This window comes from Procambarus clarkii, chromosome 6, assembly GCF_040958095.1.
Source record: "Procambarus clarkii isolate CNS0578487 chromosome 6, FALCON_Pclarkii_2.0, whole genome shotgun sequence".
Lineage (NCBI taxonomy): Eukaryota > Metazoa > Arthropoda > Malacostraca > Decapoda > Cambaridae > Procambarus > Procambarus clarkii.
In genome coordinates, this window is record NC_091155.1 from 50,865,140 (window position 1) to 50,891,982 (window position 26,843).

A 26,843-nucleotide genomic window follows, 5' to 3' on the forward strand; every position below is an offset into this window, starting at 1 on the left:
ATCGAAACTGTGAACGTTAAGAAATCCGGACTCCACCTGCCAAAGATCATTGGGGAATATAAACCTGGATATGCGTATGGAAATGTCAAGACGCACAAGCCTGGAAACCCACTTCGGCCAATCATTAGCCAGATACCCACACCCACGTACAGATTGGCGAAGCGACTCAACGGCCTGCTGACTCCTTATGTTCCTTGCGCCTTCAGCCTGAAGTCTCCAAAGGAATTTGTGGACTTACTGCGGGGCGCACGGGCCACAGGGATAAGAGCCTCGTTGGACGTAGAATCGCTGTTTACCAACGTACCTGTGGACGAGACAATCGGAATGATAGCCGACAGAGTGTATCGTGATCCAGCCTGTACTCCTTTTGACATGCCAGAAAGTATTCTGAGGAAACTACTCCAAGCTTGTACTAAAGAGGCACCCTTCTTGAGCCCGGATGGGCACATGTATAAGCAAGTAGATGGGGTCGCCATGGGTTCTCCCCTAGGTGTCCTGTTTGCAAACTTCTACATAGGTACCATCGAGCAAAAAGTCTTAGTCGACATGAACTTGAAACCGGCCATATACTGCAGGTATGTTGACGACATTTTTACACAGGTACCTGATGTCAGACATCTGCAGGAGCTGAAGGAGGCATTTGAGCAGAGTTCCGTGCTGCGTTTCACTTACGAGACGGAAAAGGATGGGAAGCTGCCTTTTCTAGATGTAACAGTCATGGAAAAGGGCGGAGGTTTCCACACTGCAGTCTACACAAAGGAAACAAACATAGGAATGTGCCTAAATGCCAACAGCGACTGCCCTGACAGGTACAAGAGGAGTGTTGTTAACGCATACGTCGACCGTGCTCTCAGCCACAGCTCAGAATGGAAGCAAGTCGACGAAGAACTCTGTAGGGTAAGGCAGGTTCTAGTCAATAACGGCTTCTCCAATGGTTTCATCGAAGACATCATAAGAAGGAAAGTGAAAAGCCATGCAACCTCCGAAGAGACAACTAACACAACACCTATACCCCCTATTAGACTATTTTACAGGAACTTCTTTTCCACAGCTCATAAAACAGAGGAAAGGGTCCTGAAAGATATTGTTAATAGAAACGTTATCCCTACAGACAAAAATCAGAGGATACAACTGACGATTTACTATAAAACCAGAAAAACGGCCAGCCTACTCATGAGAAACTCTCCAGACACGAAACAGAACGCTTTAAAAGAGACTAACGTCGTCTATGCCTTCAAATGCCCACTTGGGGACTGTAAGCTCCAAAAAACCCAGTATATAGGCAAGACAACAACATCTCTTTCTAGGCGTTTAACGATGCATAAACAACAGGGCTCCATTAAGGAACATATAATCTCTTCCCATAACCAAACCATCGCCAGAGAAATCCTAGTAAACAACACAGAAATCATCGATAGATACAGCGATAGCAGGCGGCTTGACGTTTGCGAGGCACTACACATCAAGAAGTCAACACCAGCAATCAACAGCCAATTATTGCACAACTATATTCTACCCACCTCAAGACTCCGCTCCAATATAGAAGCATCAAGAAATATGGACCAATAGGCTTTCTACAAACACTTCTATTCAATACCCATTGTTTCTGTTCTGTCTTGTGTTGATACTTTTAATACCCTATTAATATCCTCTAGTGTTCTGTCTTGTGTTAATGCCACATCATCCTTCCCACCTCACTCAAATGTAATGCCACATCACCCTTCCCACCTCACTCAAATGTAGATATAAAATCAGGGAAACGCAAGTTCTAATCAGTTGTGTATTTGTGAAGTCTTTGAAAATGTAATAAGTTTTACGAAACGCGCCCGTGTCGCGTCAGACTAGAAATAAAAATGAATTTTGGAGAAGTGATTTTTGATTTACCTCCAACAGTGAAGCATAATGTACGAGAGATTGAGAAAATTCGTGTTAGAATTATTAATCTTACTTTTTCGGTCATATTTAATAATATATATATATATATATATGTCGTACCTATTAGCCAGAACGTACTTATCAGCCTACTATTCAAGGCCCGATTTGCCTAATAAGCCAAGTTTTCATGAATTAATGTTTTTTCGACTACCTAACCTACCTAACCTAACCTAACCTAACTTTTTCTGCTACCTAACCTAACCTAAGGTTTGGTTAGGTAGGGTTGGTTAGGTTCGGTCATATATCTACGTTAATTTGAACTCCAATAAAAAAAAAATTGACCTTATATATAATGAAATGGGTAGCTTTATCATTACATTAGAAAAAAATTAGAAAAAATATATTAATTCAGGAAAACTTGGCTTATTAGGCAAATCGGGCCTTGCATAGTAGGCTGAGAAGTGCGTTATATATATATATATATATATATATATATATATATATATATATATATATATATATATATATATATATATGCGAACAAGCCTGAATGGTCCCCAGGACAATATGCAACTGAAAACTCACACCCCAGAAGTGACTCGAACCCATACTCCCAGATGCCACGCAACTGGTATGTACAAGACGCCTTAATCCACTTGACCATCACGACCGGACAAAATGAGGTGATAGCCGAGGCTATTTGAACCACCCCACCGCCGGCACTCGGATAGTAATCTTGGGCATAGCATTTTACCAAATCACCTCATTCTTTGGGGCACACGTGAGGAACACAAATGCGAACAAGCCTGAATGGTCCCCAGGACAATATGCAACTGAAAACTCACACCCCAGAAGTGACTCGAACCCATACTCCCAGATGCCACGCAACTGGTATGTACAAGACGCCTTAATCCACTTGACCATCACGACCGGACAAAATGAGGTGATAGCCGAGGCTATTTGAACCACCCCACCGCCGGCACTCGGATAGTAATCTTGGGCATAGCATTTTACCAAATCACCTCATTCTTTGGGGCACACGTGAGGAACACAAATGCGAACAAGCCTGAATGGTCCCCAGGACAATATGCAACTGAAAACTCACTTCACTTCTGGGGTGTGAGTTTTCAGTTATATATATATATATATATATATATATATATATATATATATATATATATATATATATATATATATATGTCGTACCTAGTAGCCAGAACGCACTTCTCAGCCTACTATGCAAGGCTCAATTTGCCTAATAAGCCAAGTTTTCATGAATTAATTGTTTTTCGACTACCTAACCTACCTAACTTAACCTAACCTAACTTTTTCGGCTACCTAACCTAACCTAACCTATAAAGACAGGTTAGGTTAGGTTAGGTAGGGTTGGTTAGGTTCGGTCATATATCTACATTAATTTTAACTCCAATAAAAAAAATTGACCTCATACATAATGAAATGGGTAGCTTTATCTTTTCATAAGACAAAAATTAGAGAAAATATATTAATTCAGGAAAACTTGGCTTTTTAGGCAAATCGGGCCTTGCATATTAGGCCTAGAAGAGCATTCTGGCTACTAGGTACGACATATATATATATATATATATATATATATATATATATATATATATATATATATATATATATATATATATATATATATATATATGTATGTATATATATATACATATATATATATGAATGAGATTGGGAGGATATATATAGTAGCTACCTCATATAGGCCTGGGCTAATAGGCCTATTGCAGTTACCTTTATTCTTATGTTCAGCTCACCTGCTGTGCTGCTAGACGTACGATTCTGTTAAAATTCCGGTACGACATTTGGGTAGCTACTTTAGTCTTGACCCCATCATTGCATAATGTTTACAGTTGTGGATGACTAAAATGTATATTATTAAACCTGTATTAAGGTTAGGTTAGGCTGCGGATGGATTGTCTAGTAATTTTTCGAATATTAACATTAAATAGACTACACAGATAAGTAGCATGCTAGGATTTTCATTGCACATCTTTGCGACGTCACTCATAGTTGGACAGTCGGGGTGCAGAGGAGCCTTTGCACCTATTTGTTAATGGGTGGCCATACTCTATCCCTATACTGAGGCTGCTTCTGTGACGGCAGTAAAACAACAATGACAGGTCTCATTATTACTTAATGTATAATGTTTGTTTGTTTATTATAGGTTAAGTGAGGATGGTTTGATAGGGCAGATAAATTGAATAACAGAAAAATATGAGCAATGATACAATGAGCCAGATATTATAGGTTAGGTGAGGATGGTTTGATAAGGCTGATAAATTGAATAACAGAAAAATATGAGCAATGATACAATGAGCCAGATATGAGTGGTTACAAGACATCATGACACAGCCCGTAATGTCACTTGCAGAGATTAGTAGAGATTAAGGAATGTGCTAATGAGAATCTGGGTCCTTCCTTGGAACCGCTTGTAACGTTATGTTTTGAAAGCAACGTATCCTATTGGTGGATCAAACCGCATTAGGTATGCGAACGTCAGAATGAAGGTAACTGCAGATGGGCTTTTTTTTCAAAACATGCGAAGCCGCTTCTACTCAATGTAGAAGACTGGTAAGTAGGTTACCAGTCGCCGTGGTGCAGTGGTAAGACACTCGCCTGGCGTTCCGCGAGTGCATTGTCATGGGTTCGTATCCTGGCCGGGGAGGATTTACTGGGCGCAAATCCTTAACTGTAGCCTATGTTTAACTCAACTGTAAAATGAGTACTTGGTTGTAAAAACGATTCTTCTCGGCGGGGATCGTATTCCAGGGACCTGCCCGAAACGCTACGCGTACTAGTGGCTGTACAAGAATGTACAACTCTTATATATATCTAAAAAAAAATATATATAGATCAAATATAGGTACATTGAATGAGTATTTAGATTGTATATATGCTACAGTAGGGTGTCGGGGGTATATTTTTGAGCGACTGTGAGACATGCATAGGACTAACAGCGATATATATTTGGAATACTACTGAATTCCGTGTTGAAGTCACCGTGTCTTGGGGAGGGGGGGGGGGTCTGTTTCATACATGTGGGTGATAGCGGGTTTTCATTTTGATTTGCCCCATGCTCGATAAACGATCCTTGAAGAAAGATTGATAAAGCTTAAATTACATTCTCTAGTAAGGCAAAGAAATATGGGGTGACATGATAGAGGCGTGAGTGAATGGACATGACAAAGGGGTATAATAATAGCCTATTAAAAGTATCAACAAGAGACAGAACACGAAACAATGGGTATAAATTAGATAAGGTTTAGTTTTAGGAGAAGTCCTGGGTAAATACTGGTTCGGAAACAGGGTGAACGCTAATGATAGTACATGATAGTTCATACTCTGTGTTGTACCCCCTTTGCTTCATGCAAATGGCTGATGGGGGGGGGGGTTTCATTCATTTATATGCTTAATAAGCATAGGAATGAATGAAAGATCCTTGGCCAGACACAATACAAAGCTTCTAGATAAGTAAGGGGTATATATAGGAAATTCTGAATATTAATGGAGTTACATTATTGACGTGAATAAATGGAGAAAAAAGGGGATATTAAGTGGGAATAGACCTACTTAAGTTTATCTAATAGCGTCAGTTGATTTTCTGGTTAACATAGATTGGAAGTAAATAGGAGATTTAAAATAGATTAGGGATGCTGTTATTGTACATATGGTTTCAGGGTCACTGGGCTAACGCAAAACACACGATTCATAGACCGGCTTTTTAATCCCTTTGAGCGAAATGCTAAGACCTGCAGACGAGCAATCACTTGCTGGGGTAACGAAAACGCATGGCCCAATAAAGCGACCCCCCGCCATTTGAAATGAAAACACATAGGCCCCATAGAGCGAGTGTCGAAAAAAATGTCTACGACTACGGCGCAACTTAGAAAACGGCCACAGACTGGAGCGAAATCCCACCGAGGTAACGAAAACACGTGGCCCCATAGAGCGACCGTGAAAAAAGCAAAACGCTCGCTCAATGGGGCCATTTCAACTACTCAACAGATGGCGCTATTTCTTAAAAAAAGAATGCTTTTGCCTGTCACAGATGTGGCATCTATACTTATATTTACGAAATGAACGAGATGGTAAACAACACAGCTCAATTCCAACGCAATGTCAAACAAAATAATTAAATCAAAATGAAAATAAATCGAAATCTTTGAAAATTCAATTTATCAATGCAATCAGAAACATTGAAATGGAATTGTAACATACTTAGTATAGCGTGTGTTGCTATCACATGCAACAGATGGCGCTGTTTAAAAAAAAACATGTTTTTACCTGTCACAGGTGTGGCATCTATATAGTTGGTATACAAAAACACACGTGTATTCGAATAGAACGTTATGTCAAAATTTCAAGGTAATCGGTGAAGAACTTTCGGAGATTTCACTGTGTGTTGCACTAACGTCCAACAGATGGCGCTGTTTAAAAAAAAAAATCTTGTCACAGATGAGGCTTGTATATAGTAGGTATAAAAAACATGCGCCAATTCGAATGCAACGTTGTGTCAAAATTTCAAAGAAATCGGTAAACAGGATTCGGAGATTTTCCTCATACGAAATCCACAGTTTTTTCATAAAAAGCATGTTTTTTCCTGTTAACTGTGAACAGTTAACTGTTTAACTGTAGTAGTTAACAGTTAATTGTTAACTACTCTGACACTGAGAAAGTTCTTTCTAACTTCACTGTGGCTCATTTGGGTACTCAATTTCCACCTGTGTCTCCTTGTTCGTGTACCCCTCGTGTTAAACAGTTTACCCTTATTTACCTGATCAATGCCTCTGAAAATTTTGTAGGTAGTGATCATGTCTCCCATTACTCTTATGTCTTCCAGAGTCGTGAGTTGCATTTTTCGCCGCCTTTCCTCGTAACTCATGCCTCTTAGATCTGGGACTAGCCTAGTTGAATACCTCTGAACTTTATCTAGCTTCTTATGCTTGACAAGGTACGGGCTCCATGATGGAGGCTGCATACTCCAGGATTGGTCTTACATATGTAGTGTACAAGGTTCTGAATGATTCCTTACACAGGTTCCTGAAGGCAGTTCTGATGTTAGCCAGCCTTGCATACGCCGCCGATGTTATTCTTGTTATGTGGGCTTAGGGAAACAGGTTTGGTGTGATATCAACTCCTAGATCATATTCTCTGTTCGTTTCATGAAGGACTTCTTCTGGCGTCCGAAATCTTGTGTCTGGTCTTCTGTTTCCACTACCTAGTTTCATTACCTTACATTTACTTGGGTTGAACTTTAGTAGCCATATGTTGGACCATTCAATCAGTTTGTTTAGGTCATCGTGTAGTCTCATACTATCTTCCTATGTCTTAATCCTCCTCATAATCTTTGCGTCATCAGCAAACAATAAGAGGAACGATTCTATACCCTCTGGGCGATTATTACATATATCAGAAACATTATAGGTCCAAGGATTGAACCCTGCAGGACTCCACTGGTGACGCCTCGCCAATCTGAGATCTCACCCCTCACAGTGACTCGCTGTCGTCTGTTGCTTAGGAACTCCCTTATCCAGTGGAGTGCCTTCCCTTTCACTCCCACCTGCATCTCCAGCTTGTGCACTAGTTTCTTATGTGGTACTATGGAAAAGGCTTTCTGGCAATCTTAAAATATGCAGTCTGCCCAGCCCTCTCTAACTTACATGATTTGTGTTGCATTGTCGTAGAATTCAATTAATCCTGTGAGGCAGGATTTGCCATCTCTGAACCCATGCTGTTGTTGTGTTACAGAGTTCCTTCGCTCCAGATGTTCCACTAGTTTTTTTGCACTATCTTCTCCACCATCTTGCATGATATGCAAGTTAGGGACACTTGCCTGTAGTTCAGTGCCTCCTGCCTATCACCCTTCTTGAATATTGGGACTACGTTGGCCATCTTCCAAATTCTTGGCAATTCACCTGTTACCAGTGATTTGTTGTACACCATGGATAGTGGTAGGCACAGAGCTTCTGCTCCTTCCTATAGTATCCATTGTGAGATTCCATCCAGGTCAATAGCCTTTGTCACATCCAATTCTAGCAGATGCTTCCTCATCTCCTCCCTGGTAATCACAAACTCCTCTATCGGAGTCTGGTTTGATATTCACTCTCTTATCTCTGGGACTACTTCTTGCTCTACTGTGAAGACCTCCTGGAATTTCTTATCGAGTTCTTTGCACTTTGAGTTCCTTGTCGTTTGTAATGAATCTGTCTGCCCCTACCCTCAATTTCATTACCTGTTCTTTCATTGTTTTTTAATCCTGATGTGGCTGTGCAGCAATTTAGGTTGAGTCTTTGCCTTGCTTGCTATGTCATTTTCATATTGTCGCTCTGTCTCTCTTCTCACCCTGACGTACTCATTTCTGGCACTCTGGTATCTTTCTCTGCTCTGTATTATCTTGTTATTTCTATAGTTTCTCCATGCCTTTTTGCATCGTTGCTTTGTTATCTTACTTCTCTTATTAAACCTTGAGTTTCTTGTCTCTATTTAATTTTTTCCTTTTGGACTGGGACGAACTTGTCTGCTGCCTCCTTACACTTCTGCGTGATAGAGTCCATTATGTCTTGGGCCGTCTTTTCTCTGAGCTCTGTTTCCCAAGCTACATCTTTTAGAAATTTTCGTATCGCTTCATAGTTTCCCTTCCGGAATGCTGGCCTTTTGTGTTCTGGGCCTATCCTAGAGTACCTTAACCCTACTTCGACCAGGTACTCATATATCGTACAATGTATGTATGTATGTGTGTATGTATGTATGTATGTATGTATGTATGTATGTATGTATTGTGACGGTAACGCGTTGGTGTTCGGCTGTTTCACAAGCTAGGGGTATGGCCTCGTCACATAAAGAAAAAAAAGAAAAAAGCTGGAACTTTCGTCTGTGGTAAGGTAATGGGAAGACACACAAAACACAAGAAAATTTAACAATGAAATTTTAATTACATTAGAAAAGCAAAACATGAATAAAATTGGGCATAAAAATTGTAACAGATAAATCAATCAAACAAAATAATAAGAATAATCACTGGCAAAGGAAAAGTTACGTTAAGACAAGTGAATAATAGCAAAGTAAATATAGCAAAGGAAATAATGATGCAGGAATATTGGCTTCAAGCTGCCACCTCCCTTAGTACACGTAAGCCAAGGCTTAGTCTACCAATGAGACGTGTTAACTTGTGTGGAGCACGATATATTCTGCCTTCTCTAGGTCGCGGTGGCTCAGACATCAGCTCGTGTGGCGGGTGGTGGGAGCAGGTGCGACGGGCATCAGCCAATCAGCGATAGGCAGGCGATGGACAAGCAGTTTGCCGGTTTAACGGTGGCGGAGGTGAGCAGGTGTGCCGGTGTGGGATACGTTTTGCTCTGGGGCAAAACTTGTTGTTGTACTTGTTGGATATATCTTCTATATTAGTTGTTACTGGGACGTAGTTTGGAGGGTAGAGCAGGCTCAATCTCTCTTGAAGGAGATTATCGTCACAGTATGTATGTATGTATGTATGTATGTATGTATGTATGTATGTATGTATGTATGTGTTTACTAGTTGTGTTTTTGCGGGGGTTGAGCTCTGCTCTTTCGGCCCGCCTCTCAACTGTAAATCAACTGTTTACTAACTACTTTATTTTTTTTTTTTTTTTTTTCACACCACACACACACACACACCCCAGGAAGCAGCCCGTGACAGCTGACTAACTCCCAGGTACCTATTTACTGCTAGGTAAGAGGGGCACTTAGAAAGAAACACTTAGAAAGGGCGAAAGAAACTTTGCTCATTTGTTTCTGCCTCGTACGGGAATCGAACCCGCGCCACAGAATTACGAGTCCTGCGCGCTATCCACCAGGCTACGAGGCCCCATGTATGTATGTATGTATGTATGTATGTATGTATGTATGTATGTATGTATGTATGTATGTATGTTTGTATGTACGTATGTATGTATGTATGTATGTATGTATGTATGTATGTATGTATGTATGTATGTATGTATGTATGTATGTAAGTATGTATGTATGTATGTATGTATGTATGTATGTATGTATGTATATATGTGTGTGTGTGTGTGTGTGTATGTGAGTGTTGGGAAACAAGATAGCTGTTTTTGGATAAGGATTAGGTTTTTGTGTAATGTTCCATGTCTGGGAATGACTATTCTATGAACTGTTAAAGTGGCTAGAACTCCGCTGAGTTGCCAGATGCATGAATTGTGGCACGACATTCTGGCCAACTATTTTGGTTGAACTTAGCACTGCATAATTAATGTCGCTGCTGCTGTAGGTGTGTTTTCCCTATAAATAGCTCCTGCAATTGTCCCTGCTGAGATCTCCATTCAATTATTTAATACTATTTTAAGCCCCCTTGTATGTCAAAACCTTGAATATAGACAATTAATAATAATTATATAAAATGTATGATACCACATTCTTATTCCTGATGGCCTTAATGACGTAATGGTGAGTTTGTTTGTCAACCAGCCTTACCATTTGATTTTTTTAAATATAATAGCTCTAGAAATTTCATTGCTCTAAATAATAGATAAATTTTTTAATGCTAGCTCTGAATCTTTCAATGCAATAAGTAATGGATCCAATTACTAAGTGTTCTCACCTAGTTTTGCTTGCGGGGGCTGAGATTCGGCTCTTTGGTCCCACTCCTCAACTGTAAATTTACTCTTTATACGTTCCTGAACTTGTTGAGCTCTATCATATTCACATTTGAAACTGTCTATGGAATCAGTCTCCAACACATTACTTCCAAATGCATTCCATTTATTAACTACTCTGACACTGAAAACGTTGTTCTAATGTCTCTGTGGCTCATTTGGGTTCTCAGTTTCCACCTGTGTCCCCTTGTGCGTGTACCACCCGTGTTAAATAATCCATCCTTGTCTACCCTGTCAATTCCCCCAAAGACTTTTGCATGTGGTGATCATGTCTCTGTCTTCCGGCGATGCGAGGTGCAACTCACCTAGCCTTTCCTTGTAACTCATGCTTCTTAATTCAAAGGCATACCTTTGAACCTTCTCCTGCTTCGTCTTGTGCTTAACAAGTTATGCGGCTCCACGCTGGAGCCGCATATTCCACGATTGGTCTTACATATATTGCATTCAAGGTCCAAAATGATTCCTTACACAAGTTTCTAAAGACAGTTCTGATGTTAGCTAACCTTGCCTATGCCGCTGATGATATTCCTTTGATGTGAGCTTCATGGTACAGGTTCGGCTTGATATCAACCCCTAGATCTTTCTCTCTCTCATTCTCTCTCCGTTTCATGAAGGACTTCCTCTCCCATTCCATATCATGTGTCTGGCCTCCTATTTCCTCCGTCTAGTTTCATTACCTTACATTTACTTGGGTTGAACTTTAGTAGCCATTTGTTGCACTATTTCTTCAGTTTGTTTAGGTCATCTTGTAGACTCATATTATCTTCTTGTCTTAAACCTCCTCATAATTTTTGCATTGAGAGGAACGAGTCTATACCCTCTAGGAGATCATTTACATATATATCGGGAACAGTATAGGTCCGAGGACTGTTTCCTGCAAGACTCCACTGGTGACGCCTCACCAGTCTGAGACCTCACCCCTCGCAGTGACTCGCTGTTTTCTGTTGCTTAGGTACTCCCTTATCCAGTGGAGTACCTTCCCTTTTACTCCTGCCTGCATCTCCAACTTGTGCACTGGTCTCTTATGTGGTACTGTGTCAAAAGTTTTCTGTCCATCCAAAAATATGCAATCTGCCCAACCCTCTCTTTCTTGTCTGATTTTTGTCGACTGGTCATAGATTGACTTAATCTTGTAGGTTAAACTTGCATTCTCTGAACCCATGCTGATGATGTGTATCAAAGCTCTTTCGCTCCAGATGTTCTGCTAGTTTTTCTTGCACAATCTCCTCCATAACCTTGCATGGTATGCAAGTTAGGGTCATTGGCCTGAAGTTCAATGCCTCCTGTCTGTCAACTTTTTTTATCTTGGGCCTATATTAACCATCATCAAAATTTTGGCCAGTTCTCCCGTTACCAAAAACTTTTATTATACCATTGAGAACGGCAGGTACATTACTATACAGTGGATACTTAGCTCCTGCTTTAAGTATCCATGTTGGGATTCCGTCTGGGCTTAAACTTTGTCATATCGAACTCTAGCAAGTGCTTCCTTACCTCACTACTGGTAATCTCAAACTCCTCTAGTGTGCCCACCCTCCCCTCTCCCTTTCTAGTCCGTTGTCGTCGTGACGGGGCTTGGTGGGTGGCTGCCGGAGTGTGATGCTCCATGGCCCAGTTCTCTGTCCCTTTGAAGCCTTATGCTCCTGCTGCCGTCTTCACCAACTGTGCTGGTTGCTATTTCCTCTTCCTAATGTTTCATTTTTCCTCTCCAACTCTTCTTCTTTGCGATTATCATTTCCTGCCGACATTTGTCATTCTTGATTATTCTTGCAGACATTTTTGGTTTTGACGTCCAGGTGATTGGGGAGTGTCAAGGTTCTTTCCATTCCTACCTGTGGTTGGGGTCGTCCCACGGGTCTTAGCCCCTCAGTACCAGGCGCCACTGCTCGCCCTTGGGCTCCCCCAGTCAGCCAAGGGCTGGCCTTATACACCCCTAGCGAGTGGGGAGGTTCAAGCCTCCTATGACTCACCTGAACCTGCCCGTTCTGACACTGGGACGCTCTCTTGGATATCTGGTCTACTCAGGTCGCCAGCTGGGTGTTTATACTCGTGTCCCAGCAACATGTCAGTGGTCTTATTGGTTATCTTAATCAAGGATGCAATATCACGTGCAGTGTAAGGTGTCATAAAATGATCTCATATAAATATAGCCCTTGAGAATGGAGGCTCACTTAAACTAATCAGTTAGTTTAAAAGTTTACTGAAGAAATGAAATATGTACACATATAAATTGCATAAAGAAATGTCTACAAGTGGATATCGTCCACTGCCGGCAACACTCCTCATGACACGTCTCTGGCAACACGGTCAGCTGACTGGGTCCACTCCTCAAGCGACGGGCACACACCTCGCGCCTCTGGCAACATGATCAGCTGACGGCTCCAACTGTCAAAAACAGCCGGGGCTCTCCCCTGCCTCTGGCAACGCGATCAGCTGGGTGTTCAAAGTTCATTGCTGGCTCCTTGCAAACCAGCTACTACCTCCAGGATCACTGACATCACCGCATCAATATATTTATGATCCACCACCATCAAGCTTACATGAGCTCTTGGCTCCTAGCCTAACGCTCTGTCACTTAGACAATAAAATGATGAGTAGAAATGTTCACAATATATAAAATACCCTAGCTCGCCTAGATCAAAAGGGGTAAAGGGAGGGACAATTATCTACCTTATTTCATTATAACCACGAAGCCGACTCGTCCTCTGTTGAGGGATATTGAGGTTCTTGGTCCTTGCTTCTGGTCTGCCGATGATCAGTTCCCACACACACAGGTTCCTCCGTCGTCCTCGAGGTATCGCGTCCTCGCCGTGCTCACTCCCAACAGGTACTGCCTTCCTCCTCATCTTGTATGGGATATTGGAGACAGGTACCTCCGTCGTTGTCCTCACTGGCACTGTCGGCACCTTGCAGTCCAGCACAGCTTCCCCTCGCCTCAAAGCCAGTAGATTTGGCCTGGCCGTAGCTTCTCGCTTGATGTGTGTAACGTGGTCCTCTGGGCGTCCTAGACGTCACCAGCCCAACGTTCCCTCTGCTGCAGACTCTTAATAGAGCTCTTGGCTCTCTAATCCGGCCCGTCCTTGCTTCTGGGCACTCCACGGAAGTTGAATGGCCTCCCAGACTGTCTGCAGTATCGAAGCGAAGCTTAAATCTACTGGTAAGGGCTCTCTAGATCTGGAGCTCACTCGAGCGCGTCCTCACGTACTCTCCCGCCCAGGCACCAGCCGCCCCGAGAGCCCTCCGCCTCATGACGTCACCTCCCGAGGGCTCTCGTCATTGTTCACTTCCGGCACATGACCTTACTTGGCCAATCAGGTGCCAGGAGGAGTCACGACGCCTTGGCGGAAACAGGATGGCTCGGCACAGTCTTGTGCCCCAAAAGGCATAAGCCCATTGCATTATCAAACTTAGCTGTCCATTTTACGGCCAGCTTAATCATGCTCCACGCTTTCCCACACATGAAAATGTTCCCTGAACATCAGAGAATACTCAGGCTACGGAGATATGACTCTTCTAAGCTGGGAAGGAAGAAATATAGGGGTGAGACACCGTCACAGGAGGCACACTTTCTCACACGTAAAACTGTGGTACCCGACAGTTCGAGCGAGGGGACGCTTTAATTGTCAATCCTCGCCTCCGTTGCTAAACCTGATCTTGACAGACTGACGGTTCTTAAGGTGGTGATTGCAGGGCGAATGCTCACGATGCACCACTGGCGGGGCCTCGTCTTGGCGGGTGTCCTATCCTTTAATTGTGGCTCCATTGTGGGTATGTGGGCTTATTCGTGGATGAAATTATTACCTGTTCGTTTATATGCCGATGACTGACCCTCTTTTTAAATTCCCAGGCTCATGGGGCGGGCGACCAGGCCCCCGAGTGGAACTTTGATGGAAGACCGGGCTGCTGTAGATCCCGCTCCATTGGGCCCAGATCAAGCTACTTTATTGACCCTTCTGACTACTTCCTCTTTGCTCCCCTCCCACCTCTTTGCAGGATTGAGCCCCAAGCCACCAGTGGTGATCACCTCATCCCCTGGAGCAGCTCCTCCTCTCATTGTAACCACTGCATCTTTTGCCCCCCATCTTACTTGGGGAATCAAGTAATCAACACCTTGTTGATTCGGTAGATGCCTCTGTTACTTTTAACCCTACCCGATTTGGTACATATGTCGTTGCTGTTCCTACTGAGAAAGCAGCTGCCCGCTTAGCCTCGTTGTCCAGCGTTGGGGAGATCCCTGTTAGGATCTCCAAAAATGCCCGGTTAAGTGCTAGTATCGGCACTGTTATCCTCCCGCACCATATTGCGACTTGTGTTAGGGACCTGAAAGACTGCCAAGAATATATAACACATATCCTTGCAGCCAAGGCTATTCTGTCTTCCAAGTTGATACGTTCACTCGACCCCCCCCCCCTCGTGGTCGTCGTCATCAGCCTCTTTGCGATGTGAAGATCATTTTTGATAGTAGGTTTTTCCGTCTATTATAATGCTTGCTGGTGTCCAGGAGTACATCCCCTCTCCTAGACTTTGCAGCAGGTGCTGGAACTTAGGGCATGGTTCCCTCAAATGCACAAGTGCAGTGTCTCTATGCCCCTTGTGAGGAGACTTGGGGCACTCTAAGACGGAAAGAAGAGTGGAAGAGTGCTCTTCTTCCCAAGCTCACTGCAACAATTACGGTGACGATCATCCTACCTTCTTCAGAGTGTGACGATCATCCTACCTTCTTCAGAGTGTGTATGCATTACAAATTTGAGGAAGACATCCTCAATTTGAAACACCGCGATCGTTTGTCTTTCTTTTCCTGAGGTGAGACGCCAAGTACGCCGACTTCCTCCTTTCGCTGGCATCTCATGTGTTGCGTTTCACCTCTCTTCGCCCTTCCCTCCTCTCACAGTCTCGCAACCGTTTCCTGGCCTTGGACCCGGACACCCCTACCATCACCTCACCTGCTCCTTTACGTTCCAGAAGGTCTTCCTCCTGGTTCTCCGTCTGGTATTTCCTTCCTTCTTTCCCAGTCTCCTGTGTCCCATTCCCTTCTCCTGCAATCTTTCTACCCAACCCTCCCCTCTGTCTTTTAGCACTCCACGCTGCCTGTCTGTCCAGGCTGTTGTCCATCTTCCTTCTAGCAATCTTCATGTTGATCGCTCCCGTTCTCATTCTCCTGTTGAGAATGGAGGCTATCGCCCAGTACGTTGTTGCTGGCAAACCTGTCTCTTTCAGTCAGAAACGTAAGCCTGGCTCCTCTTCTTCTTCCTCTCCGGCAGGAAAGAAGGCATCACTTTCTTCCCCGCCTTCCGACTCCGACACTATCTCTGCATTCCCTCCCACTTCGGTGGTCGAGACCCCTGTCCCAGCTATGGAGGTTACCTTGGTCCTCGATTCTCTTTTGGTTGCTGCCCCTTGATGTGGTGAATTCCCCTGTGTCTGTCCCCCCTTTCCCTAATTCCCTTGACCAACCCTCTCCAATGCTTCCTCCCACTCCGAACGCTGCCCGTCTGCCTCTGGTCCGTCCTCTCGCTATTTTGACTCTATCGTCATTGCTAAATTTACGCATGCCTCCTTGACTACGGGCTCACCTTAGCCCGTGCTACCTGGAACTTTGTTCCAGGTAGCGAATCTTTAACAACAACAACAACATGCCTCCTAGCCCCGTTTTCACTAATCCTAATCCTTATCTTACCTAGTATACTGTGTTCTTCTTTGCCTTTGTTTCTCCTTGTTTTCTGTTTCTGTTCTCTCTATTTTTGACAATGTCTATTCTTCAATGGGATATTTGTGGATTTTATGCCAATTTCCATGAACTCCAACTTCTGATAACATAGTTTTCACCACTTTGTGTGTGTCTCCATGAGCCGATGCTTGGCGCTTGTCCTGGTCACTTCCGTGGTTATTCCTTTCTCTTCCCTCAAAAGAGGGAAGAGAAAGACTTTCTCTTTTCTTTCAACTACTTGAAGACTTTCAGGTCAACTACTCAAAAGAGGCTCGGAATGCTGCCTAGGCCCCCCTGCAGTACCCCTCACCTGCCCATTATGCGACGTCCTCTGCACAGCCTAATGGGTGCCCTAGGTAACACATGCAACACAAGCTACGAGAAGCAATGTTATAGGGCGCTCTTCGCTCTGTCTTTCCACGCCTGCCTCCGTGTAGGGAAGGCTGTGCAAACTGCAGGAGGTATGCACACACTTTACCAGGAACAACTTAAGTTCTTGAGGAGTAGCGCCATCCTCACCTTCTCCTCCTATAAACACAGTGCCCGCAGTACACCAGCCCTTCAACTTCGAGTTGACCCTTTTTACCCACACTGCCCCGTCCGGGCGCTGTAGAAGTTTATTCAGAGACAGGGCACACGCCCGGGGCCCGTGTTCATACATTGGGCAGGGAACCCAGTCACCAGGCATGACTTTGCTATGACGATCCATACCACCCTCGTGGCACTCGGCATTACGATGGGCAATTACACGGTGCACTCATTGGAAGGGCTACGCAAATGCACTTGGAAAATCTCACAGCCAAGACCATCATGGCGGTGGGCAGGTGGAGGAGTAAGGCGTTCAGCTCCTACATCAGAAGGGACATCTTTTCGTTTCCCTCGTTAAGCCTGCTACAGCTGCCCTACCTCATGCCCTTCAGGGTGGTGGGGAGGGGGAGGGGGTTCGCACCAACTGGCCTGGCGGATGGGGGTGCTCTGTCGGAACCCCCAAAGTGATAGGCTTCCACTTCTGGAAGTGGTCTCAGTTTACATAGCTTAATTACCTTGTGTAACTCATCTAACACATAATTAAGACTGATTAATGTTTACTAAGGATTAAATTCACACTCCACAAATGAGTCACTGGGAAAATGTACTATTGCTAGGTGCATGCAAAGAGATACGCTATGTGTAAATAATTGTAATTAATAATATTTGTATATTAACAATATTCCCCCATGCCAATCGCTAGTTTTTTTCCAGAACAGAAAAACTTACATCACTTAATTTTATATTCCACTAATATAGTGTAACGGGGCCCCTACATTAACCTCACTTGCAGGTTAAATGCTAGTCGTTATTAAGTAATCCTACAGACCAGAGTTCTGCAGTGTAACCTTCAGTTCAACTCCTCGAGATCTAAACGTCTGAACATTTAGATATCACGGCTCAAGGATACTGTACCTTTCGATGCTACACAACAAACTCTGAGTTAGCCGTCACCACCTGCTACTTCTACCCACTAGGTAATTCCCTCAATTGACGGTGAAGTAGGATACCGTCAATCAGGCATAAACCCCGAAAATGTATCCACAGTTATCCGAAAAGGAAGGATAAGATTTACGAAAGTGTGATATAAAATCAAAGTACAAAGTGATTATCTGAGGTATTAAATAACTGCTTGCAGACTTGCAGAGGGTGCTAGTCCCAAGCATGGGGGCTTGAGCCCAACTTCAGAATGTAAAATAACGGTTGGGGCAAATTCCACTAAACTCTAAACTCCATAAATTCTAAACAAAATTTATTAAACAAAGATTATTAATGGAAATAATTAAAAGAAACACGCCCTATCTGGACACTTCCTAAACTGAATACATTCCTAACTGAGGCAATGGGTAATTGACTACAACAAATAATGTGGATTCTGCAACTGCAATAACTCAGACACAGATACCTTAAAATACCACAGCCAGGCCTAGATGTTCTGCCTCGGCTCCAGGGGAGCAGTCCCCTGGAGCCCCCCTGGAGTCCCCTGGAGCCCCCCTGGAGTCCCCTGGAGCCCCCCTGGAGCCCCCCTGGAGTCCCCCTGGAGCCCCCTGAAGTCCCCCTGGAGCCCCCCTGGAGTCCCCCTGGAGCCCCCCTGGAGTCCCCTGGAGCCCCCCTGGAGTCCCCTGGAGGGCCAAGTACCAAATCTACACAGTAAAATAACAACGTACTGGAGTGAACGATATGGAAGAAAATGCAGAATAGAACCAGTGAAGAGCAGAGGTGCCATAGGCACAATCAGAGAACACTGTATAAACATCAGAGGTCCGCGGTTGTTCAACATCCTCCCAGCAAGCATAAGAAATATTGCCGAAACAACCGTGGACATCTTCAAGAGGAAACTAGATTTATTCCTCCAAGGAGTGCCGGACCAACCGGGCTGTGGTGGGTATGTGGGCCTGCGGGCCGCTCCAAGCAACAGCCTAGTGGACCAAACTCTCACAAGTCAAGCCTGGCCTCGGGCCGGGCTTGGGGAGTAGAAGAACTCCCAGAACCCCCATCAACCAGGTATCAACCAGTCCGCCTCCAGATGCTAACCAGTCCACACTGAATTATTTCTCCACTGACCTCTGTGAGGCTGACCCTTACCTTACCTTGAGGTTACCTTGAGGTGCTTCCGGGGCTTAGCGTCCCCGCGGTCCGGTCGTCGACCAGGCCTCCTGGTTGCCGGTTGCCAAATTAATAGCTCAGTTGCCAAACCCTAGCTCAGTTGCCAAATTAATCTTTGAAGGAGATTACTGGCTAAAATCCTGTACTCGTCACTGAAGGTGACTTATTATTCCAAAACAATTGGGAATTATCTAAACACGTGAGCCATGCTAATTACAATATTCAATAGCACTTGTATTTCACTAATTTACATGAATTAACAAGCAAGATGGTAGGTACATAATTTCAAAGTAACGAGATACCATATAGTTACTGAAGTCACATGCTTCTTTGATAACTGTTACGGCCCTCTCGGGACGCAACGGGGTCCTTACTCTGATGTTGTTAGAGGAAGATATATGTATCCGTTCCCGAGCCAGTAGTGGCTATCAAGGGATGAGATCCGTGACGCAAGTAATTTAAAGGGAGTAGGGAAAGAAAGCTAAGAACTTAAGATTATACTTGTCACCATCACCAATTAAATATATAAAGTCAAAAGGTGCACAGGGGGAGGGGTATTAACACTATACAAGGGGATTATACACAATATAGTCTTCTGCTGAAGACTCTGGTGCCACAACTCTCGGTGCCGAGTCCTTGGTGCTTCTTCGTGGCCACACAATGAAATATCCAAAGAAGTTGAGCCTACCCTGGCCACAGGTCAGCCAAAACACAGGTCCACTGGGGGCACCGTCGTGGAGGCCGTTAACCACACGTCCAGCTGGTCTGCTGGCAGGTACTGAGCCACCAAGGCTGGTACGGCCACTCCACGAACGATAAAAGGGGAACGCCCTAAACAGGAGCCTCGTGTGACAACACAAGTCACTCTCCTGTCTTCAGTACCCCAGTGGATGATCGTCTCCAACAGTCGGTCCCGGGTAAATCCTCTTACTGCCACTCCACTGGCAGGCTAACACACCACAGTGTTCTTCCGGGGGGACGACTTCACAACAGCTGCAGCAACGTTCAAGGTATGGAGACTGGCTGCCTCGGGTAGACTGACTCCACTTCCATCACAGTGGTCCCAGGTCGGCTCTGTAAGCAGACACGTCATCAATAACAGGGACACTAAAACACCACACTTACGGGCTCGGGCGCAAACACCTGACGTATCCAGTCCATAGATGGCGCTGTCGTCGGAGCACCACCTCACCAGAGGTCAGGAGCGGCTGTGTTGTGAGCTGCACAGGACTGGAAACTGGCCCTTGTGGCCGATATTCGCCGTCCTCATCCGGTGTCGTCGTTCGTTTGGCGGGCGTTTCGGGAGCTGACCCACAGATGGCGTAGTTGTTACTGCTCCTTACTCGGACGCTGGATCCGGGTTCGTAACAATAACATAAGAGGCTTATTCTTTATTCTCAATTGACATTAATTTTTCCATAAGTACTTAAAACACGATTGATTCTTCCTACTATTTCTTTAATACATGAATTATTATCCTAGTTTGATAGCTCTACACAGGGTCCAAGTGGCGCTACTGTTTCCTACATGAGCTCTAATCCCTCGGGGGGGGGGGAGGGGGGGGTTGACTCTAAACTTTCAGGTCAACTACCACCTCACTCCAATTTTTTTACAAAGGGCGTATCCTTCCTTCTTATGAACGCCAACTTTTAATGTTAGATCTCTGGTCTTTCTATATTAACAGTCCTACTGTCACAATAGTTCACTCCTGTCTGGATGCAGCCATGTTTCTGTTAGTGCAATAACATTCACTGTTTTTGTGTACACAACTGTTCTTAATTTATTTTGCATATAATATTAATTCTGTTTGTGTAGTCCACTATTAATGTTGCTAAGTTTATAGTCGTGTATGCCTTTGAATATTTTTACCAAATCTTTTTTCATTATTTTAACTGGAACGAAATTTTTTGTTATCATTAAGTTCATTAAATATCACACCTTCTAGTGAAGGAATTATGCAGTTTTAAGAGGAAAGTAAGCACTAATTGCTGACAGATTCAACTAGCAGTAGAAGCAATAATGTTAATATAAATTTCTAGTGCAAAGATAGTATGATGCTAAGCCAGATAATGCTAAGATAAATGTAGAGAGAAACTACGACAAATATTAAGATTAAGACGATCTGTGTCATACTCAATATGTGGTGCTCGTATATAGATGAGCTCGTCGACGCCTTGTGGGTTGTTAAGGTCAGGGTTATGGAGCATCGTCCAGAGGATCTCCAGCATCCACGTCGTCCCAGACTTAGGCATCCCCATCAAAACGACGTCACTGGAATTACACTAAGAAGACAGAATGTATTACAATGGGGTTATGTATACATCTACGTCTGTTTAATTTACTGTTTAGTAATAAATGCATAAATAGCTCGAAACAAAGTAAATAAAGTTTAGATTCAGGAAAGACCTGGGGTAGATAAAGGTTTGGAATCAGGATTGTTGATATAGGAAGCAGATTATTGGCTATTTTAATAGACGAGTGATCCCTGAATTGTTTCAAAAGTAGTTTAGAAAGATATATTAATTAGTATGAGTGGATATAAATAAGATCTACCTCATATGGACTAATTTGCCGTCTGCACTTCTTTTTTATTCATATGTTCACATATCTTTAAAATTATACAAAATTGGTTAATCTATCTTCAAGTACAAGAGAGAATATCTGTTTCTTTGTTTGGCTACTTGTCTGTTTAAAGTAATGTACACAGGATGGTCAGGATTGGCTCCAGTGCCACAACTTAGAAATAACTTTTTAAAAAATTGGGAGGTGTTTTCCGTAGCGCTTTGAAGTTATTCCCTCCATTAACCAGAGCTATTTTCATGCTTTTCTGAAAATCATTTGAATTAGTGATTAATAAAGTGAATAGGTGAGATGGATACAATGATGTATATAGTAAGTAGGTGAGAGGGATACAGTGATGAGTATGGTGAGATCGTTACGGTGATAAAGCAACCTGTCCTCAGATCCGATAGAACCTATGTTGACACATCACTTAAAGTACCTATACTGCAAGTATTCAATGTTTGGATATGGTAGATTTACCATATCCAAATGGCTATCACCTATTATTAGGATTAAGGTCACTTAAGATTAGATTTCGTCGTATGAGGCTTTGTGGGCGGCGGGCGGGGTGTGATGCTCTATGGGACAGTCCTTCGTCCTTTTGAAGCCTTATGCTCCTGCTGCCGGGTTGGAAGTTTTTTCTTCTTTCTTATGTTTCATTTTCCACCACACTCTTCTCCTTTCTCATTCTCTTTCATGCCGACCTTTTGCCACTCTTGATATTTTTTTGGGGACAACATCTGTTTTGACACCCGGGTGTTTGGGGAGGCACACTCTCTCACCCATAGAACTGTGGTACACGACAGTTAACTTAAAGACTGCCATGAAGATATTAAGTATATTCTTGAGTCCTGTTACGTACTCCTAGCTGAATACGTATATAAATTTAATAAACTTATTCGGTTCCATTTCATCATATATGTACATATATTATATTTTTGTAAATTATCGTGTGGTGTGGCAATGTCAGTGGGGACAGGAGCGCGGTGGCTCTTCACACGTCTAATACCTGTTAGATTCGGGAAATTAGAATTGCTGGACCTGTTCAGTTTGGGAGTTCCAGATGTCACTTTTTAATTATCATATAATTATTAATTTACTGTAATTAAGCAGGTGGCATTGTAACATATATTTTGAAAGTAACTATTATATTTTATTTGCATTCTTATGTGTTTTGAGAACAAGTGGTTGTTCAATTAGTTTTAAATATTAAAAAGTCTGTATTTTCCATCCTTCATCCTGGATGAGGCAGAAAAGGAGAGAATTATAGGTAGCGACAGAGCGAGTAGTCAGTAGCTGATACGGGTCAGGAGAGATCACATCTTTGTAGAGTTAAGTCTGTAACATTCATGTTGTGCCATATTTTTATTATATTATATTATGTGAGAGACAATACTTTTTGTTTGGTTGTATAAGTTAACTTGACCATCTGTGTTTTTATATTAAACTGTATTGAAAATATTGAATATATATATTATAAGTTATATGTATAATTCTTCAGTCCTAAAGGAAAATTTTAACAACGTGCTCATTACTTATTAAGGGGTTACACTGGTGACCCGCTCTTGTGAACAGCAGTTTTAGTAACCCTAGACCTTTTTTAAAGTTATCTGTTGTAGGGTCACGAGCCGTAACAAACGATAGGTAACAAGAGTTATGGGGGCCTGTGCCGGGAAATATTGTTCCCACTTAAACTTAACTGTGCTAATCTAACCTTGCCTTCCTAGAGTACCAGTGTGCTAGGTGTCTGTGTGTTTTATAAGAACTATTCCATGTGCCAAGCAAGCCTTCCTGTGTGTCAAGTAACAACGTTTCATGAGTTTGAGGTAAGTCATCCTATATATTTTGTTTGTGCAGTGAGGCCAAGCGAATTTTCAGTGTTGTAACAATTTTACAGTGAAGTGTAGTGCAGTGCTATTGTTATAATTATTGTTGTGAATCAAGTGCCAAGTGTTAGTAACGATGGAGAGTCAAGTGTCGTCGTTGTTGGCTCATCCAAACTTTGAGGGAATTAAGAGCCTAAAAAAGACTGAGTTAATACAAATGGCAAATCAGTTGGATTTGACCGCCAACAATAGAATGGTTAAAGCCCAAATTGTGAAAGTCATTGTGACGCATTTTGTTGAGAATGGAGAGTTAGATGAAGAAATTCTGGAGGAGTTAAGAGAGGAGTCGAGTGATCAGATGACGTTAAAGCGTCTTGAGTTAGAAGCTCGTCAATTAGAGCTTGAAGCTCAAAAGGAACAGAAACTATTAGAGATTGAAGCTCAAAAGCAACAGCAAATATTAGAGGCTGAAGCTCAACAGACGGAGCTTGAGACTAGGCGTTTAGAACTTGAGGCACAAAATAGAAGATGTTTAATTGAGTTGCAACTAGAAGCAACAAGCCGAGGAACAAACTAGGCAATTAGAGATTCAACAACAAATGACTGACATTAACTTCAGGCTTGAAACACAGCGTATGGCAGCTGGGCATGGAAATACTAGTAATGTTTCAACAAATAGTGATAATAATCCCATAAGGATGAATAAGTATATAGATTTACCCAAGTTTAATGAGGAGGATCCTGAGGTTTTCTTTGCACATTTTTATAAGATTGCAATCAGTATGAACTGGCCAAGGGATCAGTGGGTAGCCATTATCCAGTCTCAATTTAAGGGGCGTAGTCAGGAAGTTTTTACATCCCTACCTGATGCTCATAGCTTTGATTATGAACTTGTAAAGAAAAGCATCTTAAATGCGTATCAATTAAATCCAGAGGCACACAGGCAAAAGTTTCGGAACCTAAGGAGGGTAAGTGATCAGACAATAGCTGATTTTACTCATCAGAAGACGAATTTTTGTAACAGATGGTTAAAGTCACTTTCAGTAACTGAGTTTGATGCTCTAAAGAATCTTCTTATAATGGAAGAAGTATTGTCATGTCTCCCAGACAAGTTGTCTACTTTTATGGCAGAACAAAAGAATGTAACAGACATTTATGAGCTGTCAAAGCTCGCGGATGAGCATGAGTTGTTGACTAAGGCCCAGTTTACGGCCACTTCACCTAAGTCTAGTCGTAGAGTAAATTATAATGCTCACCAAACTCCTTATCAGAATCCATCCAGTCCTAGTGCTCCAGTTACTCCCATGAGCTCTTCTCTTACAAAACCTAACCCTGCTACTTCATTGTCAGGAATGTCAAATAATAAAAGGTTACTTCTAAACCTACAGTTGGTTCTACCAGTGTGTCCACTGTAAGGTCCTGTTCCCATTGTAAGAGAAAAGGCCATGGAATTAATTCCTGTTTTATATTGCACCCTGAGTTACGACCAACTGGTCTCATTTATTGTAGAGGTGTGCAAAATAAATTTACTAATAAACATGTAACTGTAAACCCCAATTGGGTGAAACAGTATTCACCATATATGTCTTCAGGTGAAGTATTGTGTATTAATGGGAAGTGGAAGCCAGTGGTTATTCTTCGTGATACAGGTGCTTCCCAAACCATAATTTCATCCAGTATTCTTTCTGATGTTGAAAAGAGAGAGACTGGAAAGTTTGTAGTTCTTCAGAGTGTTGCAGAATGTAAGACTGTACCTTTAATAGACATTAATTTCAGATCCACCATTACACCAAGTTTATGCACTGTGGGTGTTAGTACACAGTTGCCCATCCCAGGTGTGGATGTTATATTGGGTAATGATGTGGCAATAAATCATGTTGTGGGTGAGAATGATCCCCGTTTGTGTAAACAGGCAGTTGCAGACCATGTTTATTCTGCCTGTGCTGAAGTTAGTTCTATGAATGAACAACCAGTTGTTGAAGATGGTTTTGTCCATTCTACCTGTGCTGATGTCAGTACTATTATAAATCCAGTTGTCAGTTCTAATGTTGTTACTGAAGCATTTGTTCCAGTAACCAGTACCCCTTCAGAGGAGAAGTGGGATGTGATTGTTCCAGATTCCTGTGTGGCAGACTTAGTTGTTGAGAGTAAGCCTGATACTATGACTCTGCTTTATTCCAATAAATTGGGAAAGGATGTCCATGTACCATTGTCTTGCCCGCTCACTACGAACGTTGTGCCAGGAGTTGAGAGAAACTTAAAAGCCACGACTCTATTGTATTCCAGCCAAGTGAATGGTTTAGGACAAGATGTCGGGTTGGCAGAAGTATTCCCGCTCACTCCAAGTTTAGAATCAGTTGTCGAGAGTAAGTCTGTTGTAGAGGCCCCGCCTCACCCTAGTCAAGGTGATAGTATAGGGGAGGAGGTCAAACTACCTGTTACTTGCCCGCTCGTTTCAGATTCCCTTAATTTATGTGCATTGAGTAGAACTGACCCTAAGATTTCAGAGAGAAGCAAGGAGACAGTCTGTACTGTAGATCCAGTTCTGGAGAGTGTGGGAAAGCAGCCAGAGGATCAGCTTCTGTTGAGTAGATGGAGACCCATTGAGCCTCCCTCTTCAGTTGTCTGTGAGGATGTGACCCAGCTTGGTAGTGATATTATTGATTGTGAGCAGACAGTGCTCCGAGCAGCTCCAGAAGTCATGGGAGGAAATTTTGGTAAAACCATTGAGAGTAGTAAAGTAGCATTTGGATCTAAGTTGCGGAGTTGTGATTCTTATTCCATGAGGAGTAAGTATTTCTCATTGTGTAAAATGAGTCAGAGTGTATGTAGGATGTTGAAATCTACTTTTATTCTGCAGGAGCCATTGTCTTGTGAAGTAATGGACTGTGGGACATCTTTGTCCAGCCTTGTGGTTGAACAGAGAGAGTTTACTCAAGTAGGTTGTGCATCCAGTAGTTCTGAGGAAGTGGTGAGTTATACTAGAGCAGTGTCTCTATATTCAGATCCAGGTTATTTTGATGCACGAGTGATGAAAGTGTATGTTCCACTCAAGTGTGATGTTGACTTTCAGAGTCATATTGGAGTTGACTGTCAGAGTCATAGTGATGGTGAAGGATTAAATCATACTGGGGAGCAGATGTGTGAGGCTCCAGGTGTGTATTTCAAGTTGGGGGATAAGGTTATCCTACCTAGTGTTAATCATTGTGAAGGGTTTCAGATTGTCCTTGGATGTTTCCCAGGTAATCTGCTGTGCATCTTCAAGATGTTAAGACCCTTAAACCTCTTGGTTGATTGTTTGTCATCAGACGTAAATCACTTGGGAAGTGATGGTGAGGGTTGTCAAGTTTTCGGCATGTTTTATTTAGTCTTTTGGAAGACTAGAAGGTTGATGAAAGTGTGTGTTGTGTTCAAGTCCACCATCAGGGGGTGTGAACTTGTCTTGAGAGTTATGATTGAGATATGGTGCCTAGGCATATGCCTGTTTTCTTTCACTGATCGTTATGACAGAGTTATGAGGCAATTGATTTCTGTGTTCCTTATGGATCA

At 42.8% G+C, this 26,843-nt stretch overlaps 1 protein-coding gene across 1 annotated transcript in view; it reads right to left on the bottom strand.

Annotated features, from left to right (window-relative positions):
- Positions 1-21,185, bottom strand: part of LOC123754194 (sulfotransferase 1A1) — a 124,224-nt gene extending 103,039 nt beyond the window's left edge. The window contains exon 1 of the mRNA XM_045736403.2: positions 21,040-21,185. Within this exon, the coding sequence (XP_045592359.2) occupies positions 21,040-21,164 (125 nt within the window). The 5' untranslated portion in view covers positions 21,165-21,185. The remainder of the gene's footprint in view (positions 1-21,039) is intronic.
- Between the last annotated feature and the right edge of the window lie 5,658 nt (positions 21,186-26,843).